The 12976-nt window shown below is 37.5% G+C and overlaps 1 protein-coding gene across 2 annotated transcripts in view; it reads right to left on the bottom strand.

Annotated features, from left to right (window-relative positions):
- The window catches only part of ADCY8 (adenylate cyclase 8), a 110813-nt gene that overhangs the window by 50472 nt on the left and 47365 nt on the right, over positions 1-12976 (bottom strand). For both annotated transcript variants that reach the window (XM_054167521.1, XM_054167522.1), the window contains exon 5: positions 7090-7217. In XM_054167521.1, the coding sequence (XP_054023496.1) occupies positions 7090-7217 (128 nt within the window). The remainder of the gene's footprint in view (positions 1-7089; positions 7218-12976) is intronic.

Below are 12976 nucleotides of genomic sequence, written 5' to 3'. Positions count from 1 at the left end.
AATTAGTTTCCAAATGTTGTGAGAATAGCTGAGAGAAGTGAAAGCACTCTAATTTGTAATGTATTTTAAAGAATTTTTATAGGTATGCCACAAAAATATCTAAATAGGCACTCACAACTGACAGAGGAATTATCACACAACTCCCCACATGATCATTTTCCCCATCTGCTTTCTTATTTTGTTCAGAGTAAGAAAATTATTTTTCATTATATGTCTGATTTCCTCATCTTGAAATGCAAAGCTAATTGGATTCGAAGAAATAATTGAGGGGAAAAACCCCTTCTCATTGAAAAATACACACAATAAATAAGAGGACCTTAAGTTCAATAAAATGATCCAATAGCATATAATTATATAATCTCTCTCTCTCCACATATAGATGCACACTTTATTAGACCAATTTAGATTTTAAGCACTATAATGTTTAATAGCTAATAAACACTAGTATTTACCATTGGGCAATACTAACACTTGGCAATCATCAGTGGCATGGAAACAAGTCCAAATGCCACACAACACCAAGCACAAGTATAGATTGGAAGAGGAGTGGCTGGAGAGCAGCCCTGCAGTAATGGGATCTGGAGGTGCCGGTTGGTACCTCAGTGTGGGTCAGCATTGTGCTCTGGCAGCCAAGAGGGCATCAAACACAGCATAACCAGCAAGTCAAAATAAGTGCTTATCCCACTGCATTCAGTGCTGGTGAGGCCTCACCGTGAACACCGTGCGCAGTTCTGGGCCCCACAATGTATGAAGGATGTGAAGATTTTGGAATGCTCCCAGAGGTGGACAACAAAGGGCTGGAAGGAATGCCCTATGAGGAGTGGCTAAGGACCTTGGGTTTGCCTAGTCTGGAGAAAAAGAACCTGAGGGGCCATCCCATTGCTCTCTACAGATTCCTCAGACGGATAAGCGGGGAGGGAGGTACTGATCTCTTCTTCCTGAGATCCAGTGATAGGACCTGTGGGAATGGTTCAGAACTGCACTGGATGAGGTTTAGATTGGATATTAGGCAGCATTTTTTAGCAAGAGGGTGGTCAAACACTGAAACGGGCTTCCTAGAGAGGTGGTCCATGCTGCAAGCTTTTCAGCATTCAAGAGGCATTTGGACAATGCCATTAATAACATGGTTTATGATGGCACTGAAGTGCTCAGGCCATTAGAATAGATGATCATTGTAGGTCCCTTCCTACTGAAATAACCCTATGCTATGCTATGCTATGCTATGCTATGCTATGCTATTCTATTAACGTACTATAAATTATACTACCTCTAGAGAAACTAACACACACAAATCTCAGTGGAGAAACCAGGTTACAAATGATGGTTCAGCTGAGCAATGCATCCTTCTGTTTTCATAGTGTTCACTAAGGATTGCTGGAATTTAACTTTTACATTGTCATAAAAATGTGGTTATGGCCTGAAAAGTCTTTGGCATCCTCACTCAGCCACATAGGATTTCTGCATATGTTCAAGACTTCACATAGCTGTTCTGTCACATTGTGTCCTGCATGACACTACAGACTCTAAACAAGGTCCTATCCCCCCTTGCCTTATCTGTTGTCTTTCACAGCCGCCCAGCGACTTCTTCCTCTGTGCTTCTCAGGTGATATTTGATCTCAGCTCTTCATCTGCAGTCAAGTAAGGATTTGGCTGCCTGCCTGCACCCTTTGACTGTTCTGTTTTTCTGTCTGCTGCAGTGCTGGTGCACCTGCAGAGACCTATCTTAACATCCTCCTCTGAGTTGCCCTTCACAACAGTGTGTTCTTAGGTTGATAAGTAGGAAACTAATTGCATGAGAGGACCTGACTGACTTGAGCCACAGGCAGTATGAGATGCATTCATGACCAGAACATGAATCAAAGCACAACAGTGATCTAGTCTTGCCCCTATTGCTTTACAACACAAAACTGAGAGGAGAGTTGTTGAGAATTTGTTTGTGGAGACACTATCTTTCACTAAACTTTTGTTGTAAGGTTATAAATTGAATAAAGAATAAGTGGTTGTAGTTTAAAAGTGAGATGATTGATTAGTATGTAGAAAGCCATGGAATTATTCTTTTTCTTAAAAATTTCTAATGATGTAGAGTGAAACAAATCTCTGAATTATGTAAAGATAACTTCATCATGGTCAGATCCAGCTCCCTAACAGTCAGACACAACACACTTCATGAAGTCTTGTTTGTCTACTACTACAGGAAAAAAAAAAATCAATTAAAAACTTTGAAACAATGAACCTTGAACTGTCTTCATCAATAGCACAGTTCTCATTTACTCAGAAAAAACCTTCTTAGTAGCATATTCTACATATGAGAAAATGAAATGTTCATTTTGTATAAGCTCAGGTGTTTCATATCTTCTAATTCTTCAGTCTCTTAAAATTGTTAAACTATTAGTGACATTTCTAATTAAATAAAAAAAAAAAAAAAGAAAGAGTATTTGCCTCAACTGCTTTACAGGCTCTCTGCAAATACTTTCCCAAATCACATGCATGAAACTGCGTTACTGATGATCTACAAAGCAGAGCTGTTTACCACATAAGTTGTCTAACAGCTTATCTGGGATAAGGCAGATGTGACTGACGCTACTCATGTCATTCATCTCATTTCAGTCAGGTCACTGATAAAGATTTCATTGATTTTCATTGAATCTTGGCATTTCATTCTGGACAGTATTCTTTCATGGGTATTTCCTTTTTGTGCTGCTAATCCACTTCTATGCAAAAGGTGAGACAAAAGCCAGAAATCTGCTTTTCAACCTTTTCTGTAGCTGCCAAAAATCTGAATGCCCAGAATTCACACCTTGCAGGTTCAGACAGTGACACACTGGCTATGTCTGTGCTTGCCAGTTTAACTGTGAAAGGTTCCATCTACACTTTGAAATACTTAAAACAGTTCCAAAATGCATTTTTTTATCCTGGCCAACTAGCTCTCTCACAATCTGTCCCCAGGTTCAGCAGTTTGCATGCAATGAAGACCATTTCCAGTAGGTAATTTGAATGTAACTGCCTGGTTTTGGAAACAAAGAGTTGAGAAGAATGGAGTCAGCCACTGTGTGTCACATTTTCTTGGTGACAGCTAACACTTTCTGGGGCTGCTTAATTTACTCATCAAGACATAGGCATTATCATCCTTGTGCAGATGTAACAGGAAAGTCTATGTGTTCTGGTTGAAGGAAGTAAGGGCTTTAGCTGAACCTGCTTTGGGCAAAAGGTTGGAGTAGTGACCTGTTCAGCTGTTCTACACTCCTGTGGTTCACTTACATAGAGAATTATTGGGCTGGACTCAACAATTTTGTGGACTTTTCCTAAATGAGCCCAAATGATATTTGATGTCAACAGGAGAGGCTAGGAGAAAAACTGAGGTAAGTGGCTCTTTTCTGCACAACTCATGCTTGCAGAGGAGATACCCATTATTTTTAAAAGCTAGATAATGCGATGCATTAAACCACTTAACAGTTTGAAGAATACAGCTCAGTAATATTACTCACAGGATATAAGGCTTTGTGGATGGACTTTAGACAGCACTGAAATGACAATTTAAGGTAAATAATTATCCCAAGAAGCCATTTAAAAATAGTTCCAGGGTAAGTTTATCTTGGAATTAGAGATGGATTCCAATGTCAGCAGGAACTATTATCTGGAGACATTTCATATCATGAGACTTATCATCCACACAACTGACTTGCTCTGAGTTCAGATGGATACCATAGCAACATGGACACGGTAAAATCACTACTGTATTCCTGTCTCTTATATGTATCTGCTCTGCAAGGTCTGTTAGGTCTTAAATTCATGGTCCATATTTGACTATCAGCAGAGATATCCATACCCCCATCTTGAATTTTGTCACATATCCCATTCATAAACCCATCTTTCTGGCTCTCCAGCACAGCCCTGGAATTTCACTAACACACAACAAAAATGATGGTGACTGCTCTCTTTTTTGCAAATCTCACCCTCCACATATGCATATAGAGATGGCTGTTCTTTCTTATAGGTAACAGGAGATTTAGCTTCTCTGTGTGTTATTTCTGACACCCATTTAGCTTGGGTGCTAACTGTTAAACATTATCAAGTGATGATTAAACATTCCACTAGTATCTCCTTTCTATCAGCTGTCATACAGATGGGCATTAATAGAAAAAAACTGAATTCATGCTGCATGTGAAAGATATGAGAATCAGCTAAATAAATTAATCCCTCATGAAGAGCTTGTTCTTTTTCTTTTAATATGCATTTCCAACTGCAGCTGAACAGAGTTCACAGGAGGCTGGGTTTTGCAACGCAGCTGGACTCAGGATTCTTGCTCATGCACAAAATGTGTCAGGGCAGAGCTTACTTGCTTTAGAGTAAAAATCAGATTTAATGAAACCTTCCCATGGATGAAAGTTGTATCTCAATTGAACTCAATGGATAAGTGAGCAAAGTACAAGAAGACAGATTAGAATAACAACAATAGCTTTTCTTTTATAAGATTTGTAACAAGACACAGTGATGGAAAAAATCATTACAGAAAAAATAATGAACTTGGATTGTTCTGCTGAGTTCTGAACTTCATGTCAGTAAACTTCATGTCAATTTATGTCTGTTAAAGACAGAAGTGGAGCAGCAAGACTGAAATCTAGATCCTTACTATACAAGCTTTAGATCAAGCTTTTAGAGTTCCAATTAACAATAAATTAACACTCCTGTATGTTATGCTGTATGGGTACAAGCTGCATGAAAACACTCAGAAATTCCTTGTAGGTCACTCTGTCCATGAAGAATTATTGCAGATGTTGTGCAATGAATAGATTGGACATTCTTTGATTCCTGCTAACCATGTAATCATCTAGAAGAACGAAAGGAAATTGAATAATGGTACCCTGAAGTGGCAGATTTTTTTGGCATCTCCTCAACCAGAAAGTGCCTGTTTTCAATGGAGAGAATATGAATTATAGAGGACTTTCAGAAGAAAATATGATCTGCCTAATTTAAAACTTCTTTTACATCAATTGCATAAAGAACTTAAACTGATACAAGAATCAGGAGTTATAAAAATACTTGGATTGCTCTACACCATTTTAGTGCCTAAATCCTAGGATTTAGGTGGGATGTCGTAGCAAAATCCTGGGTTTTGTTTTAATGTCTAATTCTTCCACTTGGCTAAATGCTTGAGCTAAAAATAAAGCAAAGATTTCAAAGCTAAGATATAACGCTACCAGAGGGAGAAGAAACAACTGTTCATGTTGGCTTCATGATTACTGAAATAAGAATTCTCTGATTTGCAAGAAGGCTTTGAGTTGGTCTATACAACTTCAGTGTAACTGTGAAGTCATCTTCCTATTCTTTTGGACAGATGAAAAATATATTTTGTGAAATCTTCAGATCAAGATAAAAATAATATAGTCATCAGATTCTCATTTCTAGCAGGTTTTAGATCTGATCAGTTTCTGCAGTGACCAATATAGTAGAAACTCTGTTTTGTAAAGAAGGATGGGGATTTTTTCACTTTAACTGTGAAAATTGCCTACTAATTTAAGTTCTAACTACTAGACTGTAGATAGCCTCAAGCTCTCTCAGAAATGTGGACTAAAGTATTTGTAATATCCCATGGAATGATTGGTCCTCCCTGTGAACTATACAAGCATACATCAAGATAAATAACATAAGGTTCCTATACTCTGAGCAGAAAGGCCTGGGAGAAAAATCATGCTCACTGAATGGCCAGAAATTCAGATAGGGGGATTATCAAATAAATTTGAGGCAATATGAACTGAATTAACTTGGAATGACCCAAGTGCTAATGGACTTTGGTTTCCCAGTTTCTTACTGAATGTATCTGTCAAAAATACAGTACCATTTCTACTGGATTACTGCCTTTGAGATGGAGTTCATAAAAGGGCATCAATGTGCTAGAGACTTCCACACATAAGAAGATTCAGAGAAATTTACTTACAATGAATTTGCTGCAGATGACATTACCAAGCAAATATAAAGGATTTGATGTGTGTCTCCAAGAATTTTTAATAATGCTGGTAGATCTGTGTTCTCTAATTCTTCATACTTTCACTGTGGGGTTACTTTGTGCAACATTTAGTCTGATATAATTGAATACAACCTTCTCAGAGATCATTGCTTCATAATCATTATTCAGTTACATTTTCCATTAATTAATTTTTATCAGATTCTCAGTTAAGATCTCAGTAATGTAGCTGCAGAACGCAGTAAGTATCTGATGCACTTAATGAGATACACTCAGATTAAGGTGCAAATAAGTCTGGAAGAAAAGCAGACAAAGAGATTGGACAACAATGCACCCATGGAAAGAGGACTGTGCTTAGATCAGACAACACCGTTACAGGGAAGACAGCTACAGAAGAAGGTTTTGGCTAAGGGCAATTCAGTAACTTCGATGCACAGAATGAAAAAGAAAGCAAAAAACTTGAGCATTAGATGTTGGCCACTGTCATGGTCAGTCACTGGAGTAGCTCTATACATGAACTGCTGCATCACTGTTATTATGAATCCTAATTGTATGAAAATAGAATAAGCTATCAGCAACACAACTTTATTTACATGATGGGAAAAGATCCCTTAATTAAATCACTTCTAGCACTTTTGGAAGCACTTATGGATACAAACACCAAACAATTTAACAAGTAAAATCTGCCAATCTGGCAAATTTTAGTTCTTATGAGTTTGTTTGTGAGCTAGTTCCCATACTAAAGTACTACCACAGCAATCTATTTAGTGTTTATATTGTTGATTTATTTTATAAAAGGGATTACAAGAAGTAATTTAGTCTCCTTCTCCTCTTAGAAGGAGACAGTACCAAGATGGAGCTCTGAAGAATTGTGAAACCTATCACTTGCAATGCACACAGGGCTACTGTGTTACATAATCTGAAGCAGTACAGGTTAGTAAAGCACATTTTGTACGTGTTCTCAGGCACTACATGGATCAAAAAACTCCAGTCCTTTTTGCAGTGATAATCTTGAGGTCTCTGAACCACCATCAGAATTACTTATCTAGTAATGACATGTACAGAAAAAAAGTTCAAAACACTGTCAGAAACAATGAAACAAGAAGAAGGAGGGGAAATAACATTACCTAATAGTTTTGATCATGCTGAGTCCCATTTCAACACAACAGTGGGCATGGTCCTGCCGAGGTTCTGGAAGCCCTGACACACAGTAGTAGCAGTCCCCCAGGATCTTTATTCTCAGACAATGATGCTCCTATAAGTAAATGTATTAAAGAGAAAGGAAAGATTAGCAGTTATTTTTGCCATAATTGTAAGATGAATGTGAAAGTGTTTGGAAAAAGTACTGAAAAAACCCCAAAGCAACAAAGCTTGTTGAGATGTTTCCTACTTGTGATTAGTGTAATCATAATTTATTTCACTTTTGAAATAAAGTACCTTTAAATTTTCAGTATGAAAGGATATAGTGCTTTTTTGTGCTATGATAGTCAGAGATGTCCTTGCTATAGTGAGCAGAGTATCATCAAAGTTAGGCGGGAAGCCAGCCCCAGGATTCAGTAATGCCAGCTGAGACAGCGAACCCATTTTTCACTATATTCCTTCCGAACATCCTTCATACCCCTTTTTTACACTGGAAATAAAGGATGATATTTTTTTTCCCTCCCACTGATAGTCCTTTCAAACTTACATTTTTCACAGTTACACTTGAGCATTCCCAACAGCTAGAGGAGCCAGTCAAGTACCTGCATTGCAAGGACATCAAAGATGTCTTGCATTGGACTTGCACTGTGGAGTTGGCATCCTGCTAGAAACATCCTTTACCCTATGAGCAAACACTGAACTTTATTTCTTAAATACATATTAACAGTATCCTTATATAGTGAGACAGTACATTACTCTGTGATTAGATCATTATTTTAGAGATGCTTTTCTACTGAGCAGAAATACCTGAACTTGCAGTTCCCAGGCAAGCAAAACAAGTGAACCTAAGATTATCTGTAAACTTGCCCAATGTTTTCTGCTGGCTTGGCACTCACAAAGACAATCAGTGCACAGGAAGAAAGATCTTAATAATTTGAGGATGGAGCTGCAAGTGTCTGGGAGCAGAATATGCTGCAAGATGAGTAAGGGAAGGGAAGTGTTTTTATGTTGGAGAATCACTGAAATAATAAGCGCAGTCTTAGCACTCAATCAGTAAAGGCTTCAATGACAGACCATTTAAATGCAGAGCATTCATTACTGGGCAGCAGAATAATGATTTATAATGCTGGTTCATTAGATGACAGTGAAATTTGTCCTGTGGTATTTTATTTCTCTTTTTAGGCATCCTAGAGTGGAGGCTCCATTAATCAAGGGACTGGGCATACGCTAAATCCACTGGGGAATAAACAACTTTATGTAGGCTACAGGAGCAAATGTGAACACTGACTGTGCCCCAGGAGTTGAGTACTAGCCAAATGAACAGCATTTTTGGTTATTATTTCAGATTTTGCATAGGATGAATGATGCTTTACAGTCAGTCTGAACAGCACGCTTGGATTCACCTACACGCTTGTACCCAGACTTTGCCGAAGTCAGCTGAAGCCTTAAGCATGCCAGCCAGGGTAAAATCTGCTCTGAGAAGAGGGCCAAAGTAAGCTGGCTCACCCAAAAATCTCCTTAAACCATCAGCAGGAGTGCCTGTGTTTGAGACTTTGGCTATGTCTCCAGGTAATACTATTTCTGGCTCTCAGAGTGAAATGCCCAGCTGCCAAAGTTTCACAGGAAATTCCAGGCTGAAGTCAGGCTTCTAAAATGTCAAAGCTCATATGAAACTCTCTTCTTTCCTTATCCCCTTCTCTTCAACTCCTCTTTAGAGCCACACAAGTGAACACTGAGTATTTTTCACACGGTTGCAATTGAAATTGTGCCTCCTAAAACACACAACTTCGGGGTTTTCAAATTTTCTTAGAAATTTGATTTTACTATACTTTTCACCATTTTTTCTCTATAGAGTAAACCTGTGAAACATTGATCAACAAGTAGTATAAGTCAGTGCATGTCAAACTGTTAGTAGGCTTCCTTAAGCTTCTCTTTTGTGTTCCCTGGCTAGACAAAATGCAGAGATAAAGGTATTATAAAGCAGAAATTCTAAAGTTCTTTGGCATTTCTAATAGTGTCATTGAATTGATTCACATTCAAATGACATCTGCTTTTACATCTGAAAAGTAGGAGCATTTGTAACATCATATTGTTTTGATAGAGGTAAAGCAAAAGGCAGTACTTCAACTCCATTTAGACCCATTTCAAACACATTACAATGATAAGCTCATAGTAAAGTAGAGAAAAATGGAAAACCCAGCTGATTTCCAGGAAAGAAAGACATATCTCAAGTAGTACCATATTGTAGTATTATAAACACATTTTTATATAAACATTTATCATACAGTCTTGCATTATAGTATCTGCCTATCCAGTGATAGGGGAATCCCTATTAAGTGAGCATATAGTTCAGCACAGTTAGAGAACAGTCTGCAACATAGAAACACCTCACCTGTTTGGTTCTTAATGATCATTGAAATTGGCTGAAGTGCTGATGTCATTAGTCAAATGAGAACTCTGTCATCTGCCTGCATGTCTCTTCATTTGCTGAAAATCAGAACAAGGCTGGCCACATGGAAAGGATGTGGCTTTTATAAGAATAAGAGAAGAATCTTAATGGGTAACAAGATGGATGTTTCAATGTATGGAAATGTGAGCATGTGTGTCATGATTCATCACCTCTACTATCATTGGCAAAGCTTGGGAAATCATCTACTGAGTGAGGTATCCAAATGACGATGACTATACAGGTGACCATGTGTCAACCCTCAGTAAAGGCTGCAACTACAAAGGAGAGCCAGGCAATGCATCCAGTTTCACTGAGTGAGAAGCATGGTTATTTTGGTTTATCGTGCAAGAGCTGATGAGATTGGAAAGAGATACAGTGTCTTATAGGCCAGCCATTTTATTCTTATAGGAAACCCATGGATTTTAATCTTTCAGGGGAAGATTTCGATTTGAGTATCGGTGCTTCATAGTAAGGATGAATCCAAACTCAAACCTAAGGCTGTTTCTGTGTTCATCTCTGTGTCTGCATCTAAACTAAAATGCTGTGGCTTGATTTTATCTTTAGGTCTCAGTGATGCTGGACTACATCTCAGCTGCTGCTGTGACAAAACTTACAGATGTCTGATCCTTTATTTAGAGTTTTGCGCTTCTCTCTTTGTCATATCTAAATCTGAATCTATACATGGTGTAGATATAGTTAGAAATATGACAACTTAAATTACAGTATCAGCTGATATCTAGCACTGCAGAGAAGGAAGAGGATAAACAAATGTCAAAAATAACAGTTCTTTTCATCAAAGCAGGACCTTTTTTTAGGCATAACTATCTTATGAATTTCAAGTCCCTTCCCTTCTCTCCTAAAAATTTCTGCCTACAAAAAATACTAATTATGCTTCTGTTTGGGCTATTCAATAGTTGAATATATAGAGAAATATTTTCTTTCAGTTCTGTTTTAAGTCAATACCTTTTTCTTTGTTTTTAGCTACATAGTTATGAACTTTCTATAACAGTAAATATTTTACAAATATCATGGAGTGATGAGAAAGGTGCATGTAACATAATATTCTATTTCTTTCTTAGAACTCCTGAATTGAGCTCTAGTTTGTATTCCAAGTGTTCTGTGGTAATGGCACAGGTATTACGGAATTTGTTGTTATCAATTATATGCATCAGCATGTGCCAGAATGCTTGACAGAATCAACTGAAGATTAAAAAACATCCCAGATTTCTCATTGCTTCTGCATTGCACAGGAAAATGGAGGGCTGAATAAGAGAAGTTAAATCCTTCCTTGAGCTGTGAAACAGTGTCTTCTTTAGTATTCTATGATTTATACAAGATGATAGAGCAGATCAAACAATCCTTTATATGGGATTATAATGTATTATTTTTATTTAGAAACAAATGAGGATTTATAAGGATTTTCCCTAATGTCTAAAGAAACTGCCTCAAGCTTTCTGCAACTGACCTTTTGGATGAAAATTCTTAGCAGAACCCAAGAGTTTGAGTAACAGTGTTGGTTTTAAAGTGCTATGATAACTCCAGCTACGCTGATTAAGATTTGAAATCTAGATGCTAATGTGTTAATTCTCACTAGTGAAATAACCTTCTAGGAAGGTCTTAAAAAGACTGCTTTCTAAAAGGCCTGTCGAGAATTTACAGGCATACATGAAATGGTTGTTAATAACACCTGCAGAAAGAATAAGACTAGCAAATGATCAATTCCTTTACAGACATGGTGGTCTAACAATACTGCAAGACTATAAAATGGCAAAATAATATGTTTCAGTACTATAGTGTCATCACTGGATGGTCAGAAATGTGGTCTTTGGACAGAATGAGGAAGGAGATAATGGGAGGAATAATGAAGGTCTGTTTCCACCATACTAGTGAAGGTTAGTCCAGGAACACTGCTTATACCTTTGCCTCTCTGAAAAATTGGAAGCAGTCCAGACAACTAGTCCCCAAAATTATTTGTTAGAATAAATCTTAGAGAAAGAAAATAAACAAACAAATAAAAGTCTTGCAATGAGCTTGGTCTGTTTGTTTTATCAAAAAGAAATCTGAAAAGGGGCTAGATTGAAGCACACAAATGTCATCCTACAGGAAACAATTGGCCTCAACATGGTTACTTTGTCTAGGAAAAATAGGTCACAGCATGAACTAATGTATGCAATTCAAAGTCAGAAAAAAATCAAATGAGAAATATAACCCATATTGAAACAACAGCAAGAGGGTTGTGGAAATGTAACAGACTCCCAAAATGCACAAGGATTTCTCCATCTCCTGGGACATTCAGATGAAGATGAAGAATTTTTCCAAATGATATACTGTTTCCAAATGTGAAAGCTTTGTATGACATCTGTTTGGTAGGTCGGCAGGTCCATGTAAATCATGAGTCCTTAAAATTTGGGTCATGGACCAGTCAGTGTCCACTTCTAAAATTTTCTGAAGAGAAAAGTCAAGTTCAATATAAGATTTATGTCCTATATTTTAGGCAACTGCTTCTCCATAAGACTGCAGAACACTGAGTGAGGAGTCTTGGTTTTCTAAAAAAAACAGAGGGAGAATTCATCTCCTTGTCTTGGACAGAAACACAAAAATCCAGGTAGAGCTTCTGTTCCTCCCTGGGGCTGTAGGGCACCCCTATTGTCAGGACAGCAGGCAGGTACCAGGACAACCAGGTCTCAGAAATCACAAACAAGGAACATACTCAAAATTACTTTCTTTTAAATAAATTTTAATTAGTCATGATAAGATCAGCCTAATCTTTGTGGTTAAATATGTTCAGTTTCTGCAGTGATTCTCCCTTGTGTATTCTGCCTTTCAGAGGACTGATCTAGATAGCTGTATTATTCAAGTCAGTAATGTGTGGAAAACAAAAGCAAATTTGTGGGCTATGAAAGAAAATGCATGGAGGAGTCTTGAATTTAGTGACAGGGACATTCACTCGAGACATGACTGTCCCAATGATGAAGTTTTGCACACAGAGTTCTTTCATGCCAAACTCTGCAAATTTCTGGCTAAGAAATTCACGGCTGTGTTAGGGAAAAAACAGTATATTTATTACTGTTTCTTTAAAATAACTCTCCTACATTTTTGGGATACCTACTCCTATATGAGCACATTCATTGTTCTCCATGAAGATTTATGACTTTGGGACGGCAAAAGAATGATTTCCAGAAGGTTTAAGTAGATGTAAGACAAGCCACAGAGAAGGGGGAAATAGTTAAAGAAGCAAAATTTCCAGTTCCTGTAAAATATTAAAACCATGCAGGTAAATAATTTTAAGGTTAAGTGACTGCACAGTTAGATGTAAGTGTGTTCCTTGTTCTTCCCTCATTTATTGGATCTAGTCATTCAACACAAAATATCCATTGGTTAAATATAGTTCACGGAATGATTAGAAAATATGGTTAATGACTATG

This window comes from Dryobates pubescens, chromosome 14, assembly GCF_014839835.1.
Source record: "Dryobates pubescens isolate bDryPub1 chromosome 14, bDryPub1.pri, whole genome shotgun sequence".
NCBI classification, from domain to species: Eukaryota; Metazoa; Chordata; class Aves; order Piciformes; family Picidae; genus Dryobates; species Dryobates pubescens.
The sequence above is the reverse complement of the archived record's forward strand: the minus strand, read 5'-3'. Positions and strand labels throughout refer to the sequence as shown.